Source organism: Amblyraja radiata, chromosome 10, assembly GCF_010909765.2.
Source record: "Amblyraja radiata isolate CabotCenter1 chromosome 10, sAmbRad1.1.pri, whole genome shotgun sequence".
In the NCBI taxonomy this organism is placed as follows: Eukaryota; Metazoa; Chordata; class Chondrichthyes; order Rajiformes; family Rajidae; genus Amblyraja; species Amblyraja radiata.
In genome coordinates, this window is record NC_045965.1 from 61,697,137 (window position 1) to 61,718,323 (window position 21,187).

Consider the following 21,187-nt stretch of genomic DNA (forward strand, 5'->3'; position numbering starts at 1 on the left):
AGAGACTGCTGAAATCAGCAGGATGCACCTTCCCTTCCTTTCGTGCCTCCGTCAAGCGGCCGGAGTGGCGATCTCGGACGAGCCCCCAACTTGTGAGATATATGGTTTGTGCTCACAATCACTACTCAGAGACTAAATCGTGGAAACAAGAAATGCTTTATTTGCGAGTCTGCAGAATCGGGTGCCTCTCCAAGTTGAGACACACCGAGCAAAGGAAAAACTTCTATTTTTATACAATTCAGTATACAGTCTTTATTGATCGGACGCCTCCCCTTCTGACCCCTTCCAATCAGGGTACCGAGGTTCACAATCTTCTAACCCTCCCCTCCGTGCGTCATCAATCATTCCCTCTCCTCCCACATCATACATCGCATGTACATTTAAATTAGGTTCTTTGTCATGAGGGGTGTAAAGTTAATATTCATTTATTTTATTAAGCATGCTCAGTAGCTGTTGCCCTAACCTACTTAATTGCCTTTGACCTAAAGAATAGCTTCTGTGTTGTCAGCTACATTCCTTACCTCATCTTGTTATTCTACAATGTTATCAACAGCTCTGAAGGTCTGACTGTTTGTTCGAATCACAAGGTTGGTGATTCCAACTTCTCGGCCCATCACAAGGTCGGTGAATTCAATCACTCGGCCCCTCACAATGATGGTGGTTTAATCATCTTATCCCTCACACCTTTCCCCCATCTGTTCAAGTTAGTTTATTGTCACGTGTACCGAGGTACAGTGAAAAGCTTTTTGTTGCATGCTAACCAGTCAGCAGAAAGACAATACATGATTACAATCGATCCATTTACTGTGTATAGATACATGATAAGGGAATAACGTTTAGTGCTAGGTAAAGCCAGCAAAGCCAACGTGAGGTATAAATGAAGTCAATGGAAGGAAGGTTGGTTTGTGTGATGGCCTGGGCTGCATCCACAGCCCGATCCATTCCTTTCTGATGGTCTCTACAACTCCTTTCACTCTTTCCCAGTCCTATTGAAGAATCTTTAGCTGAAACATTAACTCTATTTCTCCTCCCACACACTGCCTTGAGGCATTATTTCCAGCACTTTGCTTCTATTTCAGTACCATTATAATCTTCCTGCCTGTGTCGGTGGTAGCCTGTATTTTCGATTTAAATGTTTTTGTCGTTTTACTAACAGATTTCCCACTGCCCACAAAAATATATATAGTTCCAACATGACATCCCAACTACTGGAGTCAATACGTCTGTAGGAAGGAACTGCAGATGCAGGTTGATACCAGAGGTAGTCACAAAATGCTGGAGTAACTCAGTGGGTCGGGCAGAATCACTGGAGAAAAGGAGCAGGTGACGTTTTGGGTGGGAACCCTTCTTCATACTGAGAGTAGAGGTGGTGAGGGAGGAGGAAAATAACATGGAGGCGAGGAAAGGCCAGAACAGAACTGGGTCTCAGTATCTCTCGTCATCCATTTTACATTTGCTGCCTTGAATCTTAAATTATTGACTGGTGTGTAGTTGGAAACTGATCTGGTGCCTCCTTTCTCACAATTTAGGAAGGAAAATGAAAGTCTTACTGAAGAGAACAAGCTGGTGGTGGCACTGAAAGAAGCTGAAACAGCATCCATCGCTGCAGAAAACCAAGTGGCAACGCTAAAAAATTCCATTGTAGAATTAATCCAGGTGAGTACAAAGTACGACTAAAGGCAAGACAAAGTGCTGGAGGAACTCAGCAGATCAGGCAGCATCCTTGGAGAACACAGATTAGGTGATGGGATTAGGTTTCGGGTCAGGACCCTCCTTCAGACTGTCGGAGAGAGGGGGAGAACGTGTTCATAGCAGGCATACCTTGGAGAGATTTTGCAGTGGAGCAGTCAGAATTTAGAAACAAAGGAACTGCAGATGCTGGTTTACAAAAAAAAGCGCACAAAGAGCTGGAGTAACTCAGCAGGTCATGCAGCAACTCTGGAGAACATGAATAGATATCCTTCTAAATCCATGTTCTCCAGAAATGCTGCCTGACCCGCTGAGTTACTCCCAGGGCCGGTGCTAGGAATTGCGGGGCCCAATTAGAAAACTGATGGCGGGGCCCCTACTCTAGAAAAGTAAAAATTTATGTATGTTTATATTTCGTGTAGTTTCGGGAATTTTAAGGCAAGCTGGTTGGTGATTAGATGCAACCCCCTTAGAGACAGCGTTTGATTGGCCGCCAAATAAATTTGTCAAATCTGTAACAAAAATCGCTGGTAGGTGCGAACTCAGTGGACTATCTGGTTGTATCTCCAAACTAATCTGGTTGTATCTCCAAACTAATCTGGTTGTATCTCCAAACTAATCTGGTTGTATCAACCAGACTATCTGGTGGTATCTCCAAACTAAACAGTATAACATGCAGGTACATTCATTTAAAATTAAATTCAGTGATTATTTACACAGTGAGAAATCATGTGAAAGCTCAATATCTGACCAATTTCTGTTTAACACGTTTGGTCTGCCGTGAGCATTTTTCGTTGCATCTCGTTGCATCTCCCCTTTTCCTAATCGGCCACAATTCAGATAATAGTCTACTTTCCTGTTTTTGCCACCAAAGTGGATAACCTCACATTTATCCACATTATACTGCATCTCCCATGCATTTGCCCACTCACCCAGCCTATCCAAGTCACCTTGCAGCCTCCTAGTTTAGAGGGGTTTAAACGGTTTAGAGATGTTTAGAGGGCTTCAGATGGGTTCAGGTGTGTTTACAATTGTTTAGAGGGGAATAGAGGGAAATAGGGGGGCTAGAGGGGGGTTAGACGTGTTCAGAGGGTCCCAGAGGGATTTAGAGACGTTATAAGCCCCCCGTGAGAAATTGTAATTCTCTGAAATTGAAGATAGACATAAAGCTGGAGTAACTCAGCAGGACAGGCAGCGCAGCGACTCTGGAGAGAAGACCCTTCTTCAGACCGAACTGAACTCGCGTCGATGAGAGTACTTGTGATTGTCTGAAGAAGGGTCTCGACCAGAAACACAACCCTCTCCCCAGAGCCGCTGCCCGTCCCGCTGAGCCACCTTCAATTTCAGAGCCAAACAAAAAACACAGAGTGCTGGAGGAACTCAGCGGGCCAGGCGGCTGCTTCACCCGCTGGGTTTCTCCAGCATTTTTGTCTACTGCAAAACGTCAATGATTCCGGGAATGCTGAGGGGACAGGGTGATAGAGAGGGAGTGGGAGAGCTAGAGAGAGACAATATGGGGAGCGGGAGAGAGAGCGCGAGAGAAAGAGGGAGGGAGGGAGTGAGCAAAAGACAGAGAGACACAACCAAAGATCCGCTATAAGATCTTTGGACACAACGTGGGTCGGTAGGTGAATGACAAACCTGCACACCAGGAAGAAGCCCCTTCTCGCGGTCCGGGGCCCTCACTCATGATGGTGAGTTAAATGAAATTCTCAACGTGTCATCGATCTACATTCCTCAGTAAATGTAATTGTGTTTTAAACAAGTATTAATGACGCCGCGTGAATTTTATTCAAAGGAACACGGCGTCATTAATACTTGTTTAAAACACTATAACATTTACTGAGGAATGCGGATAGATGCAGATTCATGACATTGCATAACAAGGTGTTAAGTACTTACCATTAAGAAGTGCTAACAGCACTAGTTAACAAATCGTTTGTGTATGATGGCCGTGCAGTGGTTGTTATACATGTTCGTTTAAAAAAAATCCGGATGGCGAATTAAAAAAAATCTTTATTTAACAAAGAGAATTCGTATTTCCGTACGAAATACTGAACATTAGTGCGGGGCCCAATTGGGAGCAATCGGTCAAATCGGCTTAACGCCGGCCCTGGTTACTCCAGAACTTTGTGTTTAAGAAGGAACAGCAAATGCTGGAAAATCGAAGGTAGACAAAAATGCTGGAGAAACTCAGCGGGTGAGGCAGCATATATGGAGCGAAGGAAATCGAGACCCTTCTTCAGACTGATGTGGGGGTGAGGGGGCGGGAAGAAGAAAGGAAGAGGCGGAGACAGTGGGCTGTAGGAGAGCTGGGAAGCGGAGGGGAAAGAAGGGGAAAGCAGGGACTACCTAAAATTGGAGAAGTTAATGTTCATACCGCTGGCGTGTAAACTACCACCCCACACCCTCACATCAGTCTGAAGAAGGATCTCAACCCAAAACGTTGCCTATTTCCTTCGCTCTATAGATGCTGCCTCACCCGCTGAGTTTCTCCAGCACTTTGTGTCTTTTCTTGTGTATGATCTATGATCGGTAAATTAGCCAGATCTTCCAGGATTTCAACGTGCACATCAAATTACTGCAGGGACGGGCTGATTTCATCTGGATATGCCTATGGAGATATGTTTAGAGATACAGCACGGAAACAGGCCCTTCGGCCCACCAAGTCCACACTAACCAGCAATCCCCGCACATTAACTACCCTACACACACACACACACACAAACACACACGGGACTTTTACATTTACACCAAGACAATCAACCTACAAACCTGCACGTCTTTGGAGTGTGGGAGGAAACCGGAGATCCCGGAGAAAACCCAAGTAGGTCACGGTGAGAACGTACAAACTCCGTACAGACAAGCACCAGTAGTCAGGATAGAACCCGGGTTTCTGGCGCTGTAAGGCAGCAACTACCGCTGCAACGCCGTGCCACCCATGTGGTGGAGAGAAATCTCAAAACTCCTCCACAAACAAAATACTGGGAAAGAAAATCACATTTTAAGCCATTTAAAGATTTAATGTCATCTATTAGCAGTGAAAGAAATACAAAATGGTTAACGAGGATAGTTAAGACATTTGATCTTGACAGGTTAGAGACAGCCCTGGCTGACTAACAAGTTTTGAAGAGTTGTGATCAATGGGAGTCAGATAATTGAACATTTGCTTTGCAGGTTCGATGTATGAGGTGAGAGTTTTAATGGGATTAATATGTTGCCAGTCAACAGTGATTAGAAGATCGAGATTCCAAGCAGCAGATCAGATTCAGATTCAATTTTAATTGTCATTGTCAGTGTACAGTACAGAGACAACGAAATGCAGTTAGCATCTCCCTGGAAGAGCGACATAGAATATGATTTCAATAAATAAATCTATTTACATGCATACAGTCATAGTGTTTTTCCTGTGGGAGGAGTTTCCGGGGGGGGGGGGGGTGATTGGCAGTCACCGAGGTACATTGTTGAGTAGTGTGACAGCCGCAGGGAAGAAGCTGTTCCTGGACCTGCTGGTCCGGCAACGGAGAGACCTGTAGCGCCTCCTGGATGGTAGGAGGGTAAACAGTCCATGGTTGGGGTGAGAGCAGTCCTTGGCGATGCTGAGCGCCCTCCGCAGACAACGCTTGCTTTGGACAGACTCAATGGAGGGGAGCGAGGAACCGGTGATGCGTTGGGCAATTTTCACCACCCGCTGCAGTGCTTTCCGGTCGGAGACAGAGCAGTTGCCATACCATACTGTGATACAGTTGGTAAGGATGCTCTCGATGGTGCAGTGGTAGAAGTTCACCAGAATCTGAGGAGACAGATGGACCTTCTTCAGTCTCCTCAGGAAGAAGAGACGCTGGTGAGCCTTCTTGACCAGAGTTGAGGTATTGTGGGTCCAAGAGAGGTCATCGGAGATGTTGACCCCCAGGAACCTGAAGCTGGAAACACGTTCCACCTCCGTCCCGTTGATTGGGATGGGGGTGTGCGTGCCGCCCCTAGACTTCCTGAAGTCTACAATGAGCTCCTTGGTCTTCTTGGAGTTAAGGGCCAGGTTGTTGTCAGCGCACCATGCTGCTAGGAGCTGGACCTCCTCCCTATAGGCCGACTCATCGTTGCTGATGAGGCCAATCACCGTTGTATCATCTGCATACTTGATGATGGTGTTAGTACCATGTACAGGTGTGCAGTCGTAGTTGAAGAGGGAGTAGAGGAGGGGGCTGAGCACACAGCCCTGTGGAACGCCGGTGTTCAGGGTGAGGGTTGAAGAGGTGTGCTTGTCTAACCTAATAGACTGGTGTCTGTTGGTTAGAAAGTCCAGTATCCAGTTGCAGAGGGGGGGGGGGGGGTCGATGCCCAGGTTACCGAGTTTGGTGATCAGTTTAGAGGGTATAATGGTGTTGAATGCTGAGCTGTAATCGATGAACAGCATTCTTGCGTAAGTGTCTCTTTGTCGAGGTGGGAGAGGGCAGAGTGAATTGCCGTTGAGATGGCATCCTCCGTAATCATTGCAATGCCATCATAGAGAGGAAGAGTAGAAACAAGGAACTGCAGGTGCTGTTTTACAAAAAAAAGACTGTGCTGGAGTAACTAAATAGGTCAGGCAGCATCAGTGGAGAACATGGATAGGTGATGTTTTTTGGATTGGGACCCTACTTCAGACTTCAGCTGTCCTTTGCTTTAAAGAACGGTCCCGACCTGAAACATCACCTATCTATGTGAGTTTGAAGAAGAACCCCAACCTGAACCATCACCTATTTAAGGTAGATAAAAATCGCTGGAGAAACTCAGCAGATGAGGCAGCATCTATGGAGCAAAGGAACCTAATTATGTTCCCCACATATGCTATGCTGCCTAACCTGCTGTTACTCTTTATGTCTTTTTTTGGAGGAAGACTATTGTAACTTTTTTTAATAATATCTAAAACAAGACAAGATAATTTCAAATTGTCACTTATTTGAGATGAAACACTGCACTAATTCAGATTATTCAGAGGTTACTTGATGCGGGCGGCACAGTGGTAGAGTTGCTGCCTTACAGCGCTTACAGCACCAGAGATCCAAGTACGATCCCGACTACGGATGCTGTCTGTATGGGGTTTGTACGTTTGTACCTTTTCCCCGTGACCACGTGGGTTTTCTCCGGGTGCTCCGGTTTAACTCCGCATTCCCAAGACGTAGTCAGACGGTGGTGAATCTTCGAGATATGTTTGACTTGCTGATTGGCCTCTATTAGTCATTGAGTGAGACAACATGGAAACAGGTCCTTCAGCCCAACTTGTCTACGCTGACAAACATGCCCCATCTATACTAGTCCCACCTGTTTGGCCTTATCCTATCCATGTATCTGTCCACATGGTTTTTTAATGTTGTTATAGTCTCAACTACCTCGTCTGGCAATTCGTTTCATCCACCCACTACTCGGTGTGTTTAAAAAAATAAAAAGTTTTATATCTTTCTCCCCTCACCTTCAATCTGTGTCCTCAGGTTCTCAATTCTTCTCACGATCTATTCTTTGTACACCTCTATAAGATCACCCCTCCTCCTCCGACGCTCTGAGGAATAGAGTCCTAGTCTGCTCAACCCCGTGCGAGCCACAGAAGCAGATCTACAAATTCACATTACAAATGCTCCACACTCATAAATCTGTATTCCTACAGCAACATTTCTAACTTTAACTATGATCTTGTTAAACTCCTCTCAGATCTGTTCTTATTTCGACTCCCGGCAGGGACCGTTTCTTCCCAGGTGTTATCAAGCAACTGAACCATCCTACCACAACCCGAGAGCAGAGCTGAACTACTATCTACCTCTTTGATGTCCCTCGGACTATCCTGAACCGGATTTGTATGTTCTCCCTGTGGCTGTGTGGGTTTTCTCCAGGCGCACTTTGCACTAAACGTTATTCCCTTATCATGTATCTATACACTGTAAATGGATTGATTGTAATCATGCGCTAGACAAAAATGTTGGAGAAACTCAGCGGGTGAGGCAGCCTCTATGGAGCGAAGGAAATAGGCAACGTTTCGGGTCGAAATTCTTCTTCAGACTGATGTGAGGGTGGGGGGGGGGGGGGGGCGGGAAGAAGAAAGAAAGGGGAGGAGCCAGTCATGTATTGTCTTTCTGCTGACTGATTAGCACGCAACAAAAAGCTTTTCACTGTACCTCGGTACACATGACAATAAACTAAACTAAACTATGGCTCAGGCCTTCGAGTCCCGACAACATCCTCATAAATCTTTTCTGCATTTACCCTATCTACTCCTCATGATCTAATACCCTCAGGCTCCTGCGCTCCAAGGAGTGGAGTATGTGTGCATCAGTATTTGTGCTGTGTGTTCTATGCAATTCCATGAAATGCGTTTGCCACGATGCATCTTTCCATCGCTGCAGATGAATCAGCTTTCAACCTCGGCATGTAACAGACTAGCCGGAGGGAAGGACTTGCTTGGGGAGAAGGTGGAGAGTTCCATCGTCGCTAATCAAAGGTTACAACAGGTCCTGGAGGATTTGAGGGCTCGAACGGTAAGAGATAAGGGCCTGTCCCACTTAGGCGACTTTTTAGGCGAATGCAGGAGACTCTGTGCTCGCCACATGTTCGCTGGTGGTCTCTGGTGAGTCTCCTTCATGGTCGCGAGGAGTTCCCGCATTCTGGGAACTAGTTCCGGCCTCAGTATGGTAGCCGCAAACTTTTCAACAATTGGTCGCCATGGAGAAAATCGATACTTTTGTAGTCGTAGGTGCAGTCTTAGTGGGGTCGCCATGCAGTTATAGGTAGTCGAGCTAGTCGTAGGTAGTTTTAGTTAATCGCCTTTGCTGACCGGGCATTTTGATTGGCTCATTGTGGGGAAAAAAACATAAGCACGAGTTTTCAGAACCAAGGAGAACCGACCGGTGATGTTAAAAGTGTCTCCACTCCTTCTGCCCCCTCCCCCCTGTTTTAAAGAACTCACCGTACACTGTGTTAGCCGTCTTAACCTTCCTGTTCATCGCGGTTTGTGTCTGTATTACCTTGGCTTTGCACCGTGTGAATTTCAGAAAGCGCTCCCACCCCCCCTCGCTTTCCCTGGCTCCCGCCTTTTCGATGTGTTTGTGTGTGTGTGTGTGTGTGTGTGTGTGTGTGTGTGTGTGTGTGTGTGCGTTCCACTCTGACACTCACCGTTCCAGTTCCCGGTTTTTCAGGCGAGTGCCGTGAACTTGTCTGCTGAAAAATCGCCTAAGTGGGACAGGCCCTATATGTTGTTGTCATAGCAACGTCTTTGTCACTAACAAAAAAGAGAATTCTAATGATCGCCTTTTGAAGTTGGAAAATATAGAGAGGCCGATTTAGAATTCAAAATAAAATGGCAACCTCGTGAGAATAGCACTTGAGATCAGAGGGAGAGGTTTTACAGTTCTTTTATATAGTCAAGCAATGAGCAAAGGCAGATCGGTGGCGCAGCACTAGCGTTGTTGCCTTACTGCGCTTATAGTGCCAGAGACCCGGGTTCAATCCTGACTACGGGCACTGTCTGTACGGAGTTTGCACGTTCTCCCTGTGACCGCGTGGGTTTTCTCCAAGACTCCAAAGACATACAGGTTTGTCGGTTAATTGGCTTGGTATAAATGTAAATTGTCCCTAGTGTGTGTGGGATAGTGTTAGTGTGTGGGGATCGCTGGTCGGTGCGGTCTGATTTCCGCGCTGTATCTCTAAACTATACTGAGGGCAAAGTATGTCATACATTAGGGAAATACTGAAAAGGACTTGAAAGGCAGGTCTTTTATTCCCTGTAATGCTCCTTTTAGGTTACTAAACATGTTCAAAATGTCTTTTGATCTATCTGTTCCACGCACACCAGCTCGATATGTTAGAGTTGTCCCACATTCAGGGGAAAAAGGAATATTTCAATGTTTGAAATATTATTTCCCACGGTCAGAATCACTGCAGACATTCAACAGTAGTATCAAATATTTGGTATCTTTACTGCTTTGGAGGTTTAGTTTAGTTTATAGATACAGCATGGAAACAGCCCCTTCTGCCCACTGGGTCCATGCCATCTATCGATCACCCGTTCACACGAGTTCTAAATTATCTCACTTTCTCATCCACGCCCTGGACACTTGCGGTATTTTACAGAGGCCACGAAACCCACAGTTCTTGGGGATATTGGAGGAAGCCGCCCTATAATGCTATGCTAGTGACTTCATTCTAATCCTACTTTCTCCTTTCAGCCACGTATGGATTGTACCAACACGCAGATGGAAGGCTTGACTCAGAAGTTGACAAGAAGTGAATCAAAAACGATCGCAAGTATTTTGCCTTCTACATTCCTAAATATCTCGCATTCATCATTCTTAAGTATTGTTTGATTGAAAGACAGCCTGGGTACAGGCCCCGCGTCCCATCGAGTCCACGCCGCCCATTGATTATCCGTTCATACTAGTTCCATGTTATCCCGTTTTCTAACCCACTCCCTACACACTGGGGGGCAATTTACAGAGGGCTGATTAACCTACAAACCCACACATCTTTGTGATGTGGGAGGAAAACAAGGAGGCAGATTATTATCTCAATGGTGTCAGATTAGGAAAAAGGGAAGTGCAACGAGATCTGGGCTTCCTTGTACACCAGTCACTGAAAGGAAACATGTAGGTACAGCAGGCAGTGAAGAAAGCTAATGGCATGTTGGCCTTCATAATGAGAGGATTTGAGTATAGGAGGAAAGAGGTCCTTCTGCAGTTTTACAGGGCCCTGCTGAGACCACATCTAGAGTATTGTGTGCAGTTTTGGTCTCCTAATTTGAGGAAGGACATCCTTGCTATTGAGGCAGTGCAGCATAGGTTCACGAGGTTAATCCCTGGGATGGCGGGACTGTCATATGAGGAAAGATTAGAAAGACTGGGCTTGTATTCACTGGAATTTAGAAGGATGAGTACGGATCTTGTAGAAACGTATAAAAAAGGACTGGACAAGCTAGATGCAGGAAAAATGTTCCCAATGTTGGGGGAGTCCAGAACTAGTGGCCACAGTCTAAGAATAAAGGGGAGGCCTTTTAAAATGGAGATGAGAAAAAACGTTTTCACCCAGAGAGTTGTGAATTTGTAGAATTCTCTGCTACAGAAGTCAGTAGGGAGGCCAATTCACTGGATTAATTTAAAAGAGCGTTAGATAGAGCTCTTGGGGCTAGCGGAATCAAGGGATATGGGGAGAAGGCAGGCACGGGTTAGTGATTGCTGATGATCAGCCATGATCGCAATGAATGACGGTTCAGGCTCAAAGGGCCAAATGGCCTCCTCCTACATCTATTTTCTATGTTTCTATGAAACCTCAGCACCCAGAGGAAACCCACACGGTGACAGAGAAAACGTGCAAACTCCATGTAGACAGAACCCAAGGCCAGGATGAAACCTGGGGATCGGGTGCTGTGGTGAAGTGATCTGAATGAATATAGAAGGGAAAAATAAACACAATGTGCTGGAGTAACTCTGTGGGTCAGGCAGCATTCCTGGAGAACATGGATAGCTAACGCTTCGGGTTGACACCCTTCAGAAGCGAGTCTGGTTCCGTTATTCCCAATTGACTTTGCAGAAGAATCACTTGTTTCTTTATCAAAAATCTTTTTACAGCATTTAAAAGATAAACTCATAGAAGCGGAGAGAAATGCTAAAGAAGCCTTAGAGGTCCGCCAGAAAGAAAAGGTAAGACTTAGGACGTTAGGAATCTTGTTGTTTAATTAGAAAACGTGAATAATTAATGTACAATAATTAGTTTTGTTTTCTTAGTTTAGAGATACAGTGCGGAAACAGGCTCTTCGGCCCACCGAGTCCGCGCCTACCAGTGATCCCCGCACACAAACATGATCCTACACACACTAGGGACAATTTTGCACATATCAAGTCAATTAACCTACAAACCTGTACGTCTTTGGAGTGTGGGAAACCGAAGACCTCGGAGAAAACCCACGCAGGTCTACTGCTGCGCCACTGTGCCCCTGTTGATGCTTTAAATAGTTAGCTGATGCTTTAACTAAATGTAACCTCTTTTCCAGGATAACTCGCTCTTTGCAAAGCAGCTTTCAAAATCTGTTGAAGAAACAATAGCACGTCTACAGAGCCAGTTTAGGAATAAAGAAGCTGAGAGTGACAGATTGTTAGCGCAAACACTTGTAAGTTGAATTGCAAAATATGACAATTCTTAACAGGATGGCCACAGAAACTTAAAATGGCACAGAACGGTATCCTCCAAAACCTTTTACAGTTACTTAGTTCAGTTTGGAGATACAGCGTAGAAACAGGCCATTCAGCTCACCGAGTCCGTATCGACCAGCGATCATCCGTGTACACTAGTTCTATCCTGCACATTAGGGACAATTTACAGAAGGCAATTAAACCACAAACCCACACGTCTTTGGGATGTGGGAGGAAACCGGAAAACACACGCAGTCATAGAGAGAACATACAAACTCCATACAGACAGCACCCGTAGTCAGTACACACGACTATAATAAACTAAACCAAAGCCATTTGTTGAAATGTCTCTTAAAAAAATTGTTATTGTATCCATGCCATGTAATCTGTGACTTTAATAATCATATTCCCTCTATTCATGTTTAGTTTAGTTTAGAGATGCAGAGTGGAAACAGGCCCTTTGGCTCACAGAGTACGTAATGACCAGCGATCCCCGCACACTAACACTATCCTCCACACGCTAGGGACAATTTACAAATTTTCCATGCCAGAGAAAACCCACGCGGTCACGGGGAGAACGTACAAACTCAGTACAGGTAGCACCCGAGGTCAGGATTGAACCTAGGTCTCTGATACTGTGAGGCAGCAGGTCTTCTAGCTGCACTGTGCCACCCTTAATCCGCCTCCCATTTTTGTCAGCTAAATTTATCAATGTAAACCCTTCTAATTACTTATATGAATATCAGTCTGAAGAAGGGTCTTGACCCGAAACGTCACCCATTCCTTCCCTCCAGAAATGCTGTCTGCCCGCTGAGTTACTCCAGCTTTTTGTGTCAATCTTCGGTTTCAACCAGCACCTGCAGTTCCTTCCTACACTAGATAGAAAGAGTTCCATGTGCTTTCTTCACCATTCTACAAGATTGTGACTGACAATTTATCTCAGCACCACTTTCCTGCCATATCGCATGGTATCAGACCCGCAGATAGCACCTAGAGTTCGAGTCTGTGTCTGTGTGAGGCAGCAACTCTACCACTGAGCCACCTGTATCAGAAGTCCCTTTCAGCACTTTCACCCGTGTATGCAGGAGGTGATCTGTGGATAGTGGGCGAATTGTCAACCTGTATTCAATGTTTCAGAGATCTGAGAGGACAGTAATTGGCCAGCAGTTGCAGATTGAGTGCCTCCAGACACGGTTGGCAACTGCGAAGGAAAAGGCCAAAGAGGACAAAACTGTTTTAAAGAAGGCAACACAAACTCAAAAAAGAAGAGCGGAGAGATTTGAAGCTACTGTAGAAAGCCTTCATTCTCAGATAAAAGACAAGGTAACTTTTAGACTTTAGACCAGACTTTAGAGATACAGCGCGGAAACACCGTGTCGGCGCCGCCCAGCGATTGCCCCGTGCACAAGCACTATACTACACACTATGGACAATTTACAGTTTTACCTAAACCATTTAACCTACAAATCTACACGTCTTTGGGAGGAAACCGGAGCACCCGGACAAAACCCACACGGCCACAGGGAGAACGTACAAACTCCGCACAGACAGCTCCTGAGGTCAGGATCAAACCCGGGGCCCGTGGCGCTGCGGGGCAGCGACTCAACCACTACGTCACTGTACCGCCCTCATGCTCATGAAATAGAAGGAGCAGAGATATTCAATGAACCTGGGCCCTCACATCCAATAGACAATAGGTGCAGGAGTAGGCCCTTCGGCCCTTCGAGCCAACACCGCCATTCAATGTGATCATGGCTGATCATCCACAATCAGTACCCCGTTCCTGCCTTCTCCCCATATCCCCTGACTCCGTTATCTTTAAGAGCCCTATCTAGCTCTCTCTTGAAAGTATCCAGAGAACCAGCCACCACCGCCATCTGAGGCAGAGAATTCCACAGACTCACAACTCTCTGTGAGAAAAAGTGCTTCCTCGTCTCCGTTCTAAATAGCTTACCCCTTATTGTTAAACTGTGGCCCCTGGTTCTGGACTCCCCCAACATCGGAAACATGTTTCCTGCCTCTATCGTGTCCAAACCCTTAATAATCTTATATATTTCAATAAGATATCCTCTCATCCTTCTAAACTCCAGAGTATACAAGCCCAGCCGCTCATTCCCTCAGCATATGACAGTCCCGCCATCCCGGGAATTAACCTTATAAACCTACGTTGCACTCCCTCAATAGCAAGAACATCCTTCCTCAAATTAGGTGACCATAACTGCACACAATACTCCAGGTGTGGTCTCACTAGGGCTCTGTACAACTGCAGAAGAACCTCTTTGCTCCTATACTCAATTCCTCTTGTAATAATGGCCAGCATGCCATTCGCTTTCCTCACTGCCTGCTGTACCTGCATGCTTACTTTCATTAACTGATGAGTGATGAACAAGGACCTCCAGATCCCGTTGTACTTCCCCTTTTCCCAACTTGACACCATTTAGATAATAATCTGCCTTCCTGTTTTTGCTACCAAAGTGGATAACCTCACATTTATCCACATTAAACTGCATCTGCCATGTATCTGCCCACTCACCCAACCTGTCCAAGTCACCCTGCATCCTCATCCCTCAGGAGTATTCTAATGGTGGCCAGTAGTTCAAGGACTTATCCACTGAGTCTAAACCATACGGATAAAAAGGAGCTCCAATTCTGTTGAATTTGATCATGTCATCAAGTGTTGTTGCTGGATGTGGATGGGTAAACCGGAGTGCCCCCACATTGTAACCTGGGCTCCCGATCCCTGCCATTGCCACAGTGTCACCCCAAGGATGCTGCACCCAGCTGGATTGCCATTTTCTTGCCTAGAATCTACATCCCGGACACCTCGCGTGCACTTCAACCTCCTCAGTCCAGAGGAGGTTTATGAGAACGATCCCAGGAATGAGTGGGTTAACATATGATAAGCGTTTGAAGGCGCTGGGCCTGTACTCACTCGCTGGAGTATAGAAGGATGTCGGGGAGACCTCATTGAAACGTACCGAATAGTGAAAGGCCTGGATAGAGTGGATGCGGAGAGGATGTTTCCACCAGTGGGAGAGTCTAGGACTAGAGGTCATAGCCTCAGAATAAAAGGACAGTCCTTTAGGAAGGAGATGAGGAGGAATGTCTTGTATATGTGGTGAATCTGTGGAATTCATTGCCACAGGCTGTGGAGGCGGTCAATGGATATTTTTAATACAGCTGGATTCTTAATTAATAATAATAATAATAAATACTTTATTGATCCCCTCAGGGAAATTCAGATGTCCAGAAGCCCCCAACCAACAAACCCACAGATTCAAAACGAACGCAGACAAAAAATACATAGAATACAATGTGGACACTACCTGAGAGCAATAAATACTTAAAAAGACCAATAATTAACAATTAAAAATTATAAATTGCAAAATGCATCCCCCTACAGCCTAGCGGTCCGAATTATAAAATCTAATGGCTGCAGGGGTGAAGGACCTCCTGAACCGCTCCATTCTACAGGGCAGGGAGAGGAGCCGGTTGTTGTTCCGAGTGCTCTTTTGACTCTCCAGAATTACATGGAGGGGATGCCCGGGGTTTTTCAGGATGACCTGCACCTTGTGCCTCATACGCCTCTCAAGCACATCCATCCCAGAGTCTACTCTCCCCTCCAGCACTGAGCTAGCTCGTTTAACCAGTTTGACCAGCTTCTTGTTGTTTTTTGCACTAATGCTGTTGCCCCAGCAGACAACAGCGTAGAAAATAACACTTGCAACCACAGTGTTGTAAAACATGTGCAGCATTTCATTACACACATTGAAGGATTTGAGCCTTCTGAGGAAAAAGAGACCAGTCCAGTTTGTTATCAAGGTGCACTCCAAGGTATTTATATGTCTGCACCACCTCAATGTCAGCCCCTGCAGCGTTGACCGGCTGAAGGGGGAGTTTGGACCTGCCAAAGTTAACCACCATCTCTTTAGTCTTAGTTGTGTTCAGGATGAGACAGTTCTCTTCACTCCAGGCACAAAAGGAACTGGTCAAGTTCCTGTATTCCTCCTCCTGCCCGTTCCTTACACATGCCACAATCGCTGTATCATCTGAATATTTCTGTACGTGGCATGTGTCAGACTTATAGTTAAAGTCTATAGTTAATTAGCATGGGTTTCAGGGGGTCATCGGGAGAAGGAAGGAGAATGGTGTTAAGAGTGAAAGATAGATTAGCCATGATTGAATGCAGAGTAGGCTTGATGCGCCTAATTCTGCTCCTAGAACTAATGAACTTCAACACTTGAACCACTTTCAATTCCTAGACCCCCATTGCCTCATCCCTACTGTGGGCGCCAGTCCCTTTCCATCTCCATTCCCCACCAAGAAGCTCTCACGACCGTTGGGTCCTTGGGGGAAAAAAGATTCCAACATCTGCAGATCATTGTGTTGATATTTTACTTTTCGTAATCCTACTTGGGAATACGATGACTACAGGGATCAGACCTGGGACCTCACATCTCAGTTTGTTCTCAAAATGACCCTTAGTGCTCTCCTTGATGTGCCTCTTCTCTCTTTAGGAACTGAAGTTATTCGAGGCACATAGGACCATTGATACCTGGAGCAAACAGTACAGTGCTGCAGTTGACAGCAAGGCCCAATTAGAAACTAAAATTATCTCACTCTCCAGGTAAGTAGAGCTGACTTAAGGTTTGCCATGTGTTTGTAAATCTTAGTTCTTGTGTGTGACTTTTCAGTGACTTTTTGATTCAATGATACTTTATTGCCACCTGCACCTGGGTACAGCGAAATGCTTTAATTTGCATACAACCCGGTAAAATCATACATAGAAACATAGAAAATAGGTGCAGGAGTAGGCCATTCGGCCCTTCGAGCCTGCACCGCCATTCAATATGATCATGGCTGATCATCCAACTCAGTATCCTGTACCTGCCTTCTCTCCATACTCCCTGATCCCTTTAGCCACAAGGGCCACATCTAACTCCCTCTTAAATATAGCCAATGAACTGGCCTCAATGAACATACAACGGACCTCACCTAGATGGTACACAAGAGTCGCTCATGTTTCTGGTGCTGTCAAAGTTGTATAAAGTTCATTGAGAAGACCCAACTTCTGCTCACAACGGTGAACCAGGCCTGCCGTCGCACGTGGCAGCAAGTGCCCCCCCTCCCCCCCCCCCCCCGGGTCCCCCTACATCTTGGTGGCCCCAGCACCAGGTTCGCCTACGTTCCAGGCCACCTTCCTCGCTCTTGGCGGTGTGGGTCCACCAATTTTGATCTCCGATATCGATGATTAGGCCTACCTGGAGAAGGTGGCTGACCTGGCACTCTGGTGCCTCCTCTTGAATGTCACTAAATCTAAGGAACAGATTGTGGACTTTCGAAAGGCACAATAACCTAGGACGTACACGCCACTGGGGATAAATGGGACTTCGGTGGATAGGGTGAGCAGCTTTAAATACCTGGGAGTCCAAATCACAGAGGATCTGACATGGACAACACACACTGCCACACTGGTGAGTAAGGCCTTTACCACCTCAGGCAACTGAGGAAATTCAGAGTCTCTCTGAGGATCCTTCAATCCTTCTACCCTGTTGCTGTAGAAAACATCTTGTCCGGTAACATCTCAATCTGGTTTGGCAACAGCTCTGCCCAGGACTGGAAGGCTCTGCAGAGAATAGTTTGTTCGGCCGAACTACACTCCCCCATGCCCCTGCAGGACCTATACACCAAGAGGTGCAGATCCAGAGCCAGCAAGATCATGAAGGCCCCCTACCACCCCAGCAACGGACTGTTCGAGCTGCTGCGGTCAGGCAAGCGCCTCCGCTGTCACGCTGCGAAAACAGAGGATGAGAAGGAGTTTCTTCCCACAGGCCATCTGATCTCTGTAAACTGATCTCACCGGGGCATAATTACTGCTGTATCTTGTAAATGTAAAAAATGTAAATACTGGTTCTATTCTGTTCTGGTATTTTGTACAATCTTGCAGGCATTGCCACTTTCATTTCACTGTACATCTTGTATGTGTATGTGACAAATAAAGTTGACTTGACTTTCCATATGCAGCTATTTGTTATCCGACTTACTGTTAGTTTTTAGTTTAGAGACAGAGCGCGGAAACAGACCCTGTGTGTGCTACTTGTGTTTAATTTAGTGTGCGCTTGGTGAAAGCTTCCATCTTTAAAGCTGTGTCCCTTCAGTTTATTGCACCTTCCTCTGTGAACAGGAGGGTGGATGCCGTAAAGGAGCAGCTTACGAAAGGCACAGAAAGAGCCAAATTGACAAGCCACAACCTTCTGGACAAAATGCATGCCACCAGTTTGGAAACGGCCAGTCTCCAAATGGAAAATGCACAACTAAAGGTTCAGTAGAACAATTAAACACGAAAGTCTTTTGGAATTGAGAGGCATTTAATTTTATTGTTTAGTTTGAGCACCTTGGAACATTTTTCGACATGGAAGGTGATATATTAGGAAAAAAACATAGTATAGTACAGCACAGGAACAGGCCCTTTGGCCCACAATGTCTGTACCGAGCATGAGGCCAAGATAAACTAACCTCATCTGCGGGCAAATCGTCCATAACTCTCCATTCCCTGGATCATTCCTGGGTCAATATAGAAACCTCCGACATGCCACGATCATATCTCATATATTTGATGCTTCTGCACAAGTTGATTATATGTTTGTGAGATAGCCCCCTGTGGGTAATAATGCCTTTGACAAATGGTGCCATGGATTTAGAAACATAGAAAATAGGTGCAGGAGTAGGCCTTTCGGCCTTTCGAGCCAGCACCGCCATTCAATGTGATCATGGCTGATCATCCAGAATCAGTACCCCGTTCCTGCTTTCCCCTCATATCCCTTGATTCCGTTAACCCTAAGAGCTATATCCAACTTTCTCTTGAAAACATCCAGTGAATTGGCCTCCATTGCCTTCAGTGGCAGAGAATTCCACAGATTCACAACTCTTTGGGTGAAAAAGTTTGACATTGATCACCTTTCTTCAAAATCTCCACAATCCCCATAAAAGCTCTTTTATTTACTTCATTTCCTCCATACTATTTCTCAAATTTCTCAATAACATGGCAGGAGGCCATTCAGCCTCTCAATCCTATGTCGGCTCTTAGACCATTCCCATCAGTCCCATAACAACACTTACCTAGTAGCCTATTGCGGTTAATAAATATAATTAAGAAACTATTAACTAATAACCCCTCTCTCGTCCCTATGACCCCTCCACCCCAGTGTGCACCCATATCTCCCACGAGGAAAGAAGTAGAGGTATATGGGTCTCATGCGGGTACATGGGATTGGCATCATAAACACCATGAATAAGATGGGCTGAAGGAGCTCTTTTCTGTGATATGAGATTCTCTAACTTTTAGCTTCCCTTACCCCTGGGATAAATACTTTTAGTTACATTTAAAGATACAGTTCGGCCCACCGATCACCGACCACTCACTAACACTATCCTTCACGCACAATGGGTAATTTACAATTTTACCGAAGCCAATTAGCCTTTGGAGTGCGGGAGGAAACCGGAGCACCCGGAGGAAACTCACGCAGTCACGTGGAGAACGTGCAAACTCCGTGCAGACAGCACCCGTGGTCAGGATCGAACCCGGGTCTGTGGCGCTGTAAGGCAGCAACTCTACCGCTGCGCCACCGTGCCGCCCCTTATTATGTCCGATAATCTTCTAGAGTTTATTTCGTCTTCAGTTGAGACCTTTACAGTTTTAGTAGATGGTTTTCATTGGCATTTAATGTCAATTTGTAGGAATTGGGCTCTTGTTTCCTGGTGATATTCAGAAAGCCGAGGTCGTCAATTCTTCATCTCTGGCTTTGTTTCCCACATTATTTTAAATTGTATTACTTTAATCCACTCTAGAGGAGCCACTGATTTACTGTTCTCTTAGCCAGAACATTTTACACTGCAGAGACCTGCATGTGGCTTTCTCCCCCGCAATGAAATGATCCTCAACATGAAGTCAGGAATATGTGTCAGAGGTGGCACAGTGGCGCAGCAGTAGAGTTAACATAGAAACATAGTTTTCAAGAAGGAACTGCAGATGCTGGAAGATCGAAGGTACACAAAAATGCTGGAGAAACATTTGAAACTGAAGAAAGGTTTCGGCCTGAAACGTCACCTATTTCCTTCGCTCCATAGATGCTGCTGCACCCGCTGAGTTTCTCCAGCATTTTTGTGTACCATAGAAACATAGTTGCTGCCTTACAGTGCCTGCAGCGCCTGAAATCCGGGTTCAATCCCAACAACTGGTGCTTGTTTGTACGGAGTTTTACGATCTCCCCGTGACCGTTTGGGTTTCCTCCCAGATCTTCGGTGTCCTCCCACACTCCAAAGACAGGTTTGAAGGTTAATTCTCAAGTTCACAAGTTATAGGAGTAGAATGAGACCATTCGGCTCATCGAGTCCACTCCGCCATTCAATCATGACTGATCTCAGCCTCCTAATCTCATTTTCCTGCCTTCTCCCCTTAACCCTCGACACCCGTTGCCTAGGTATAATTGTAAATTGTCCCTAGTGTGTGTGGGATAGTGTTAGTGCGCGGGGATCGCTGGTCGGTGCGGACTCGGTGGGCCAAAGGGCCTGTTTCCGGATTGCATTTCTAAACTAAACCAAAAAGGTAGACACAAAGTTCTGGAGTAGCTCAGCGGGTCAGGCTGCATCTCTGGAAAAAAATTGATAGGTAACATTTCGGGTCAGGACCGTTGTTCTTATTTGAATAGAGGTCTCCACTATATTTTTAATTCAGTCACTAGCCTGTCACATTGGCTGTGAGAATACAGAAACCCGAAAATGATGTGATGATGTTGTCATTCACAGGCCTCGCTAACAGCTTTGGAAGAGAGAGCAGTAATATCAGCAACAGAACTGATGCAGCTCCAAGCCAAAGCCAAAGCCAAACAACTGGAGGAGGCTGTTGTGCAATACGAAACTCGGGTATTAAACATTTATCCAGCCAAACCCAGCTGTTTATGAGGCAGCTGGAATGAGGAAATTTCTTAAAGCTCAGAAGCTAAACATTGTAAAGTCATCATAAAATGCAGGAGTAACTCAACAGGACAGGCAGCATCTCTGTAGAGAAGGAATGGGTGACGTTTCGTGCCAAGACCCTTCTTCAGACTTCAATCTGCACTGCAGACTGAAGTGACTCCTTGCATGTATAGGAAAGAACAGAAGATGCTGGTTTACGCCGAGGATAGGCACAACATTTTGGAGTAACTCAGCGGGACGGGCAGCATCTTGGGAGAGAAGGAATTGGGTGACGTTTTGGGTCCAGGGAGAAGGGTCTTGAACCAAAATGTCACCCTTTCTTTCTATCCAGAGATGATGCCCGTCCCACTGAGTTACTCCAGTATTTTGTGTCT

At 45.8% G+C, this 21,187-nt stretch overlaps 1 protein-coding gene across 1 annotated transcript in view; it reads left to right on the plus strand.

Annotated features, from left to right (window-relative positions):
* LOC116977411 (outer dense fiber protein 2-like) overlaps positions 1-20,798 on the plus strand; it is a 36,827-nt gene extending 16,029 nt beyond the window's left edge. The window contains exons 4-12 of the mRNA XM_033027840.1: positions 1,530-1,656; positions 8,064-8,195; positions 9,882-9,956; positions 11,277-11,348; positions 11,699-11,815; positions 12,975-13,160; positions 16,355-16,464; positions 18,022-18,157; positions 20,643-20,798. Coding sequence (XP_032883731.1) covers positions 1,530-1,656; positions 8,064-8,195; positions 9,882-9,956; positions 11,277-11,348; positions 11,699-11,815; positions 12,975-13,160; positions 16,355-16,464; positions 18,022-18,157; positions 20,643-20,798 — 1,111 coding nt within the window. The remainder of the gene's footprint in view (positions 1-1,529; positions 1,657-8,063; positions 8,196-9,881; positions 9,957-11,276; positions 11,349-11,698; positions 11,816-12,974; positions 13,161-16,354; positions 16,465-18,021; positions 18,158-20,642) is intronic.
* The last annotated feature ends 389 nt before the right edge of the window (positions 20,799-21,187 follow it).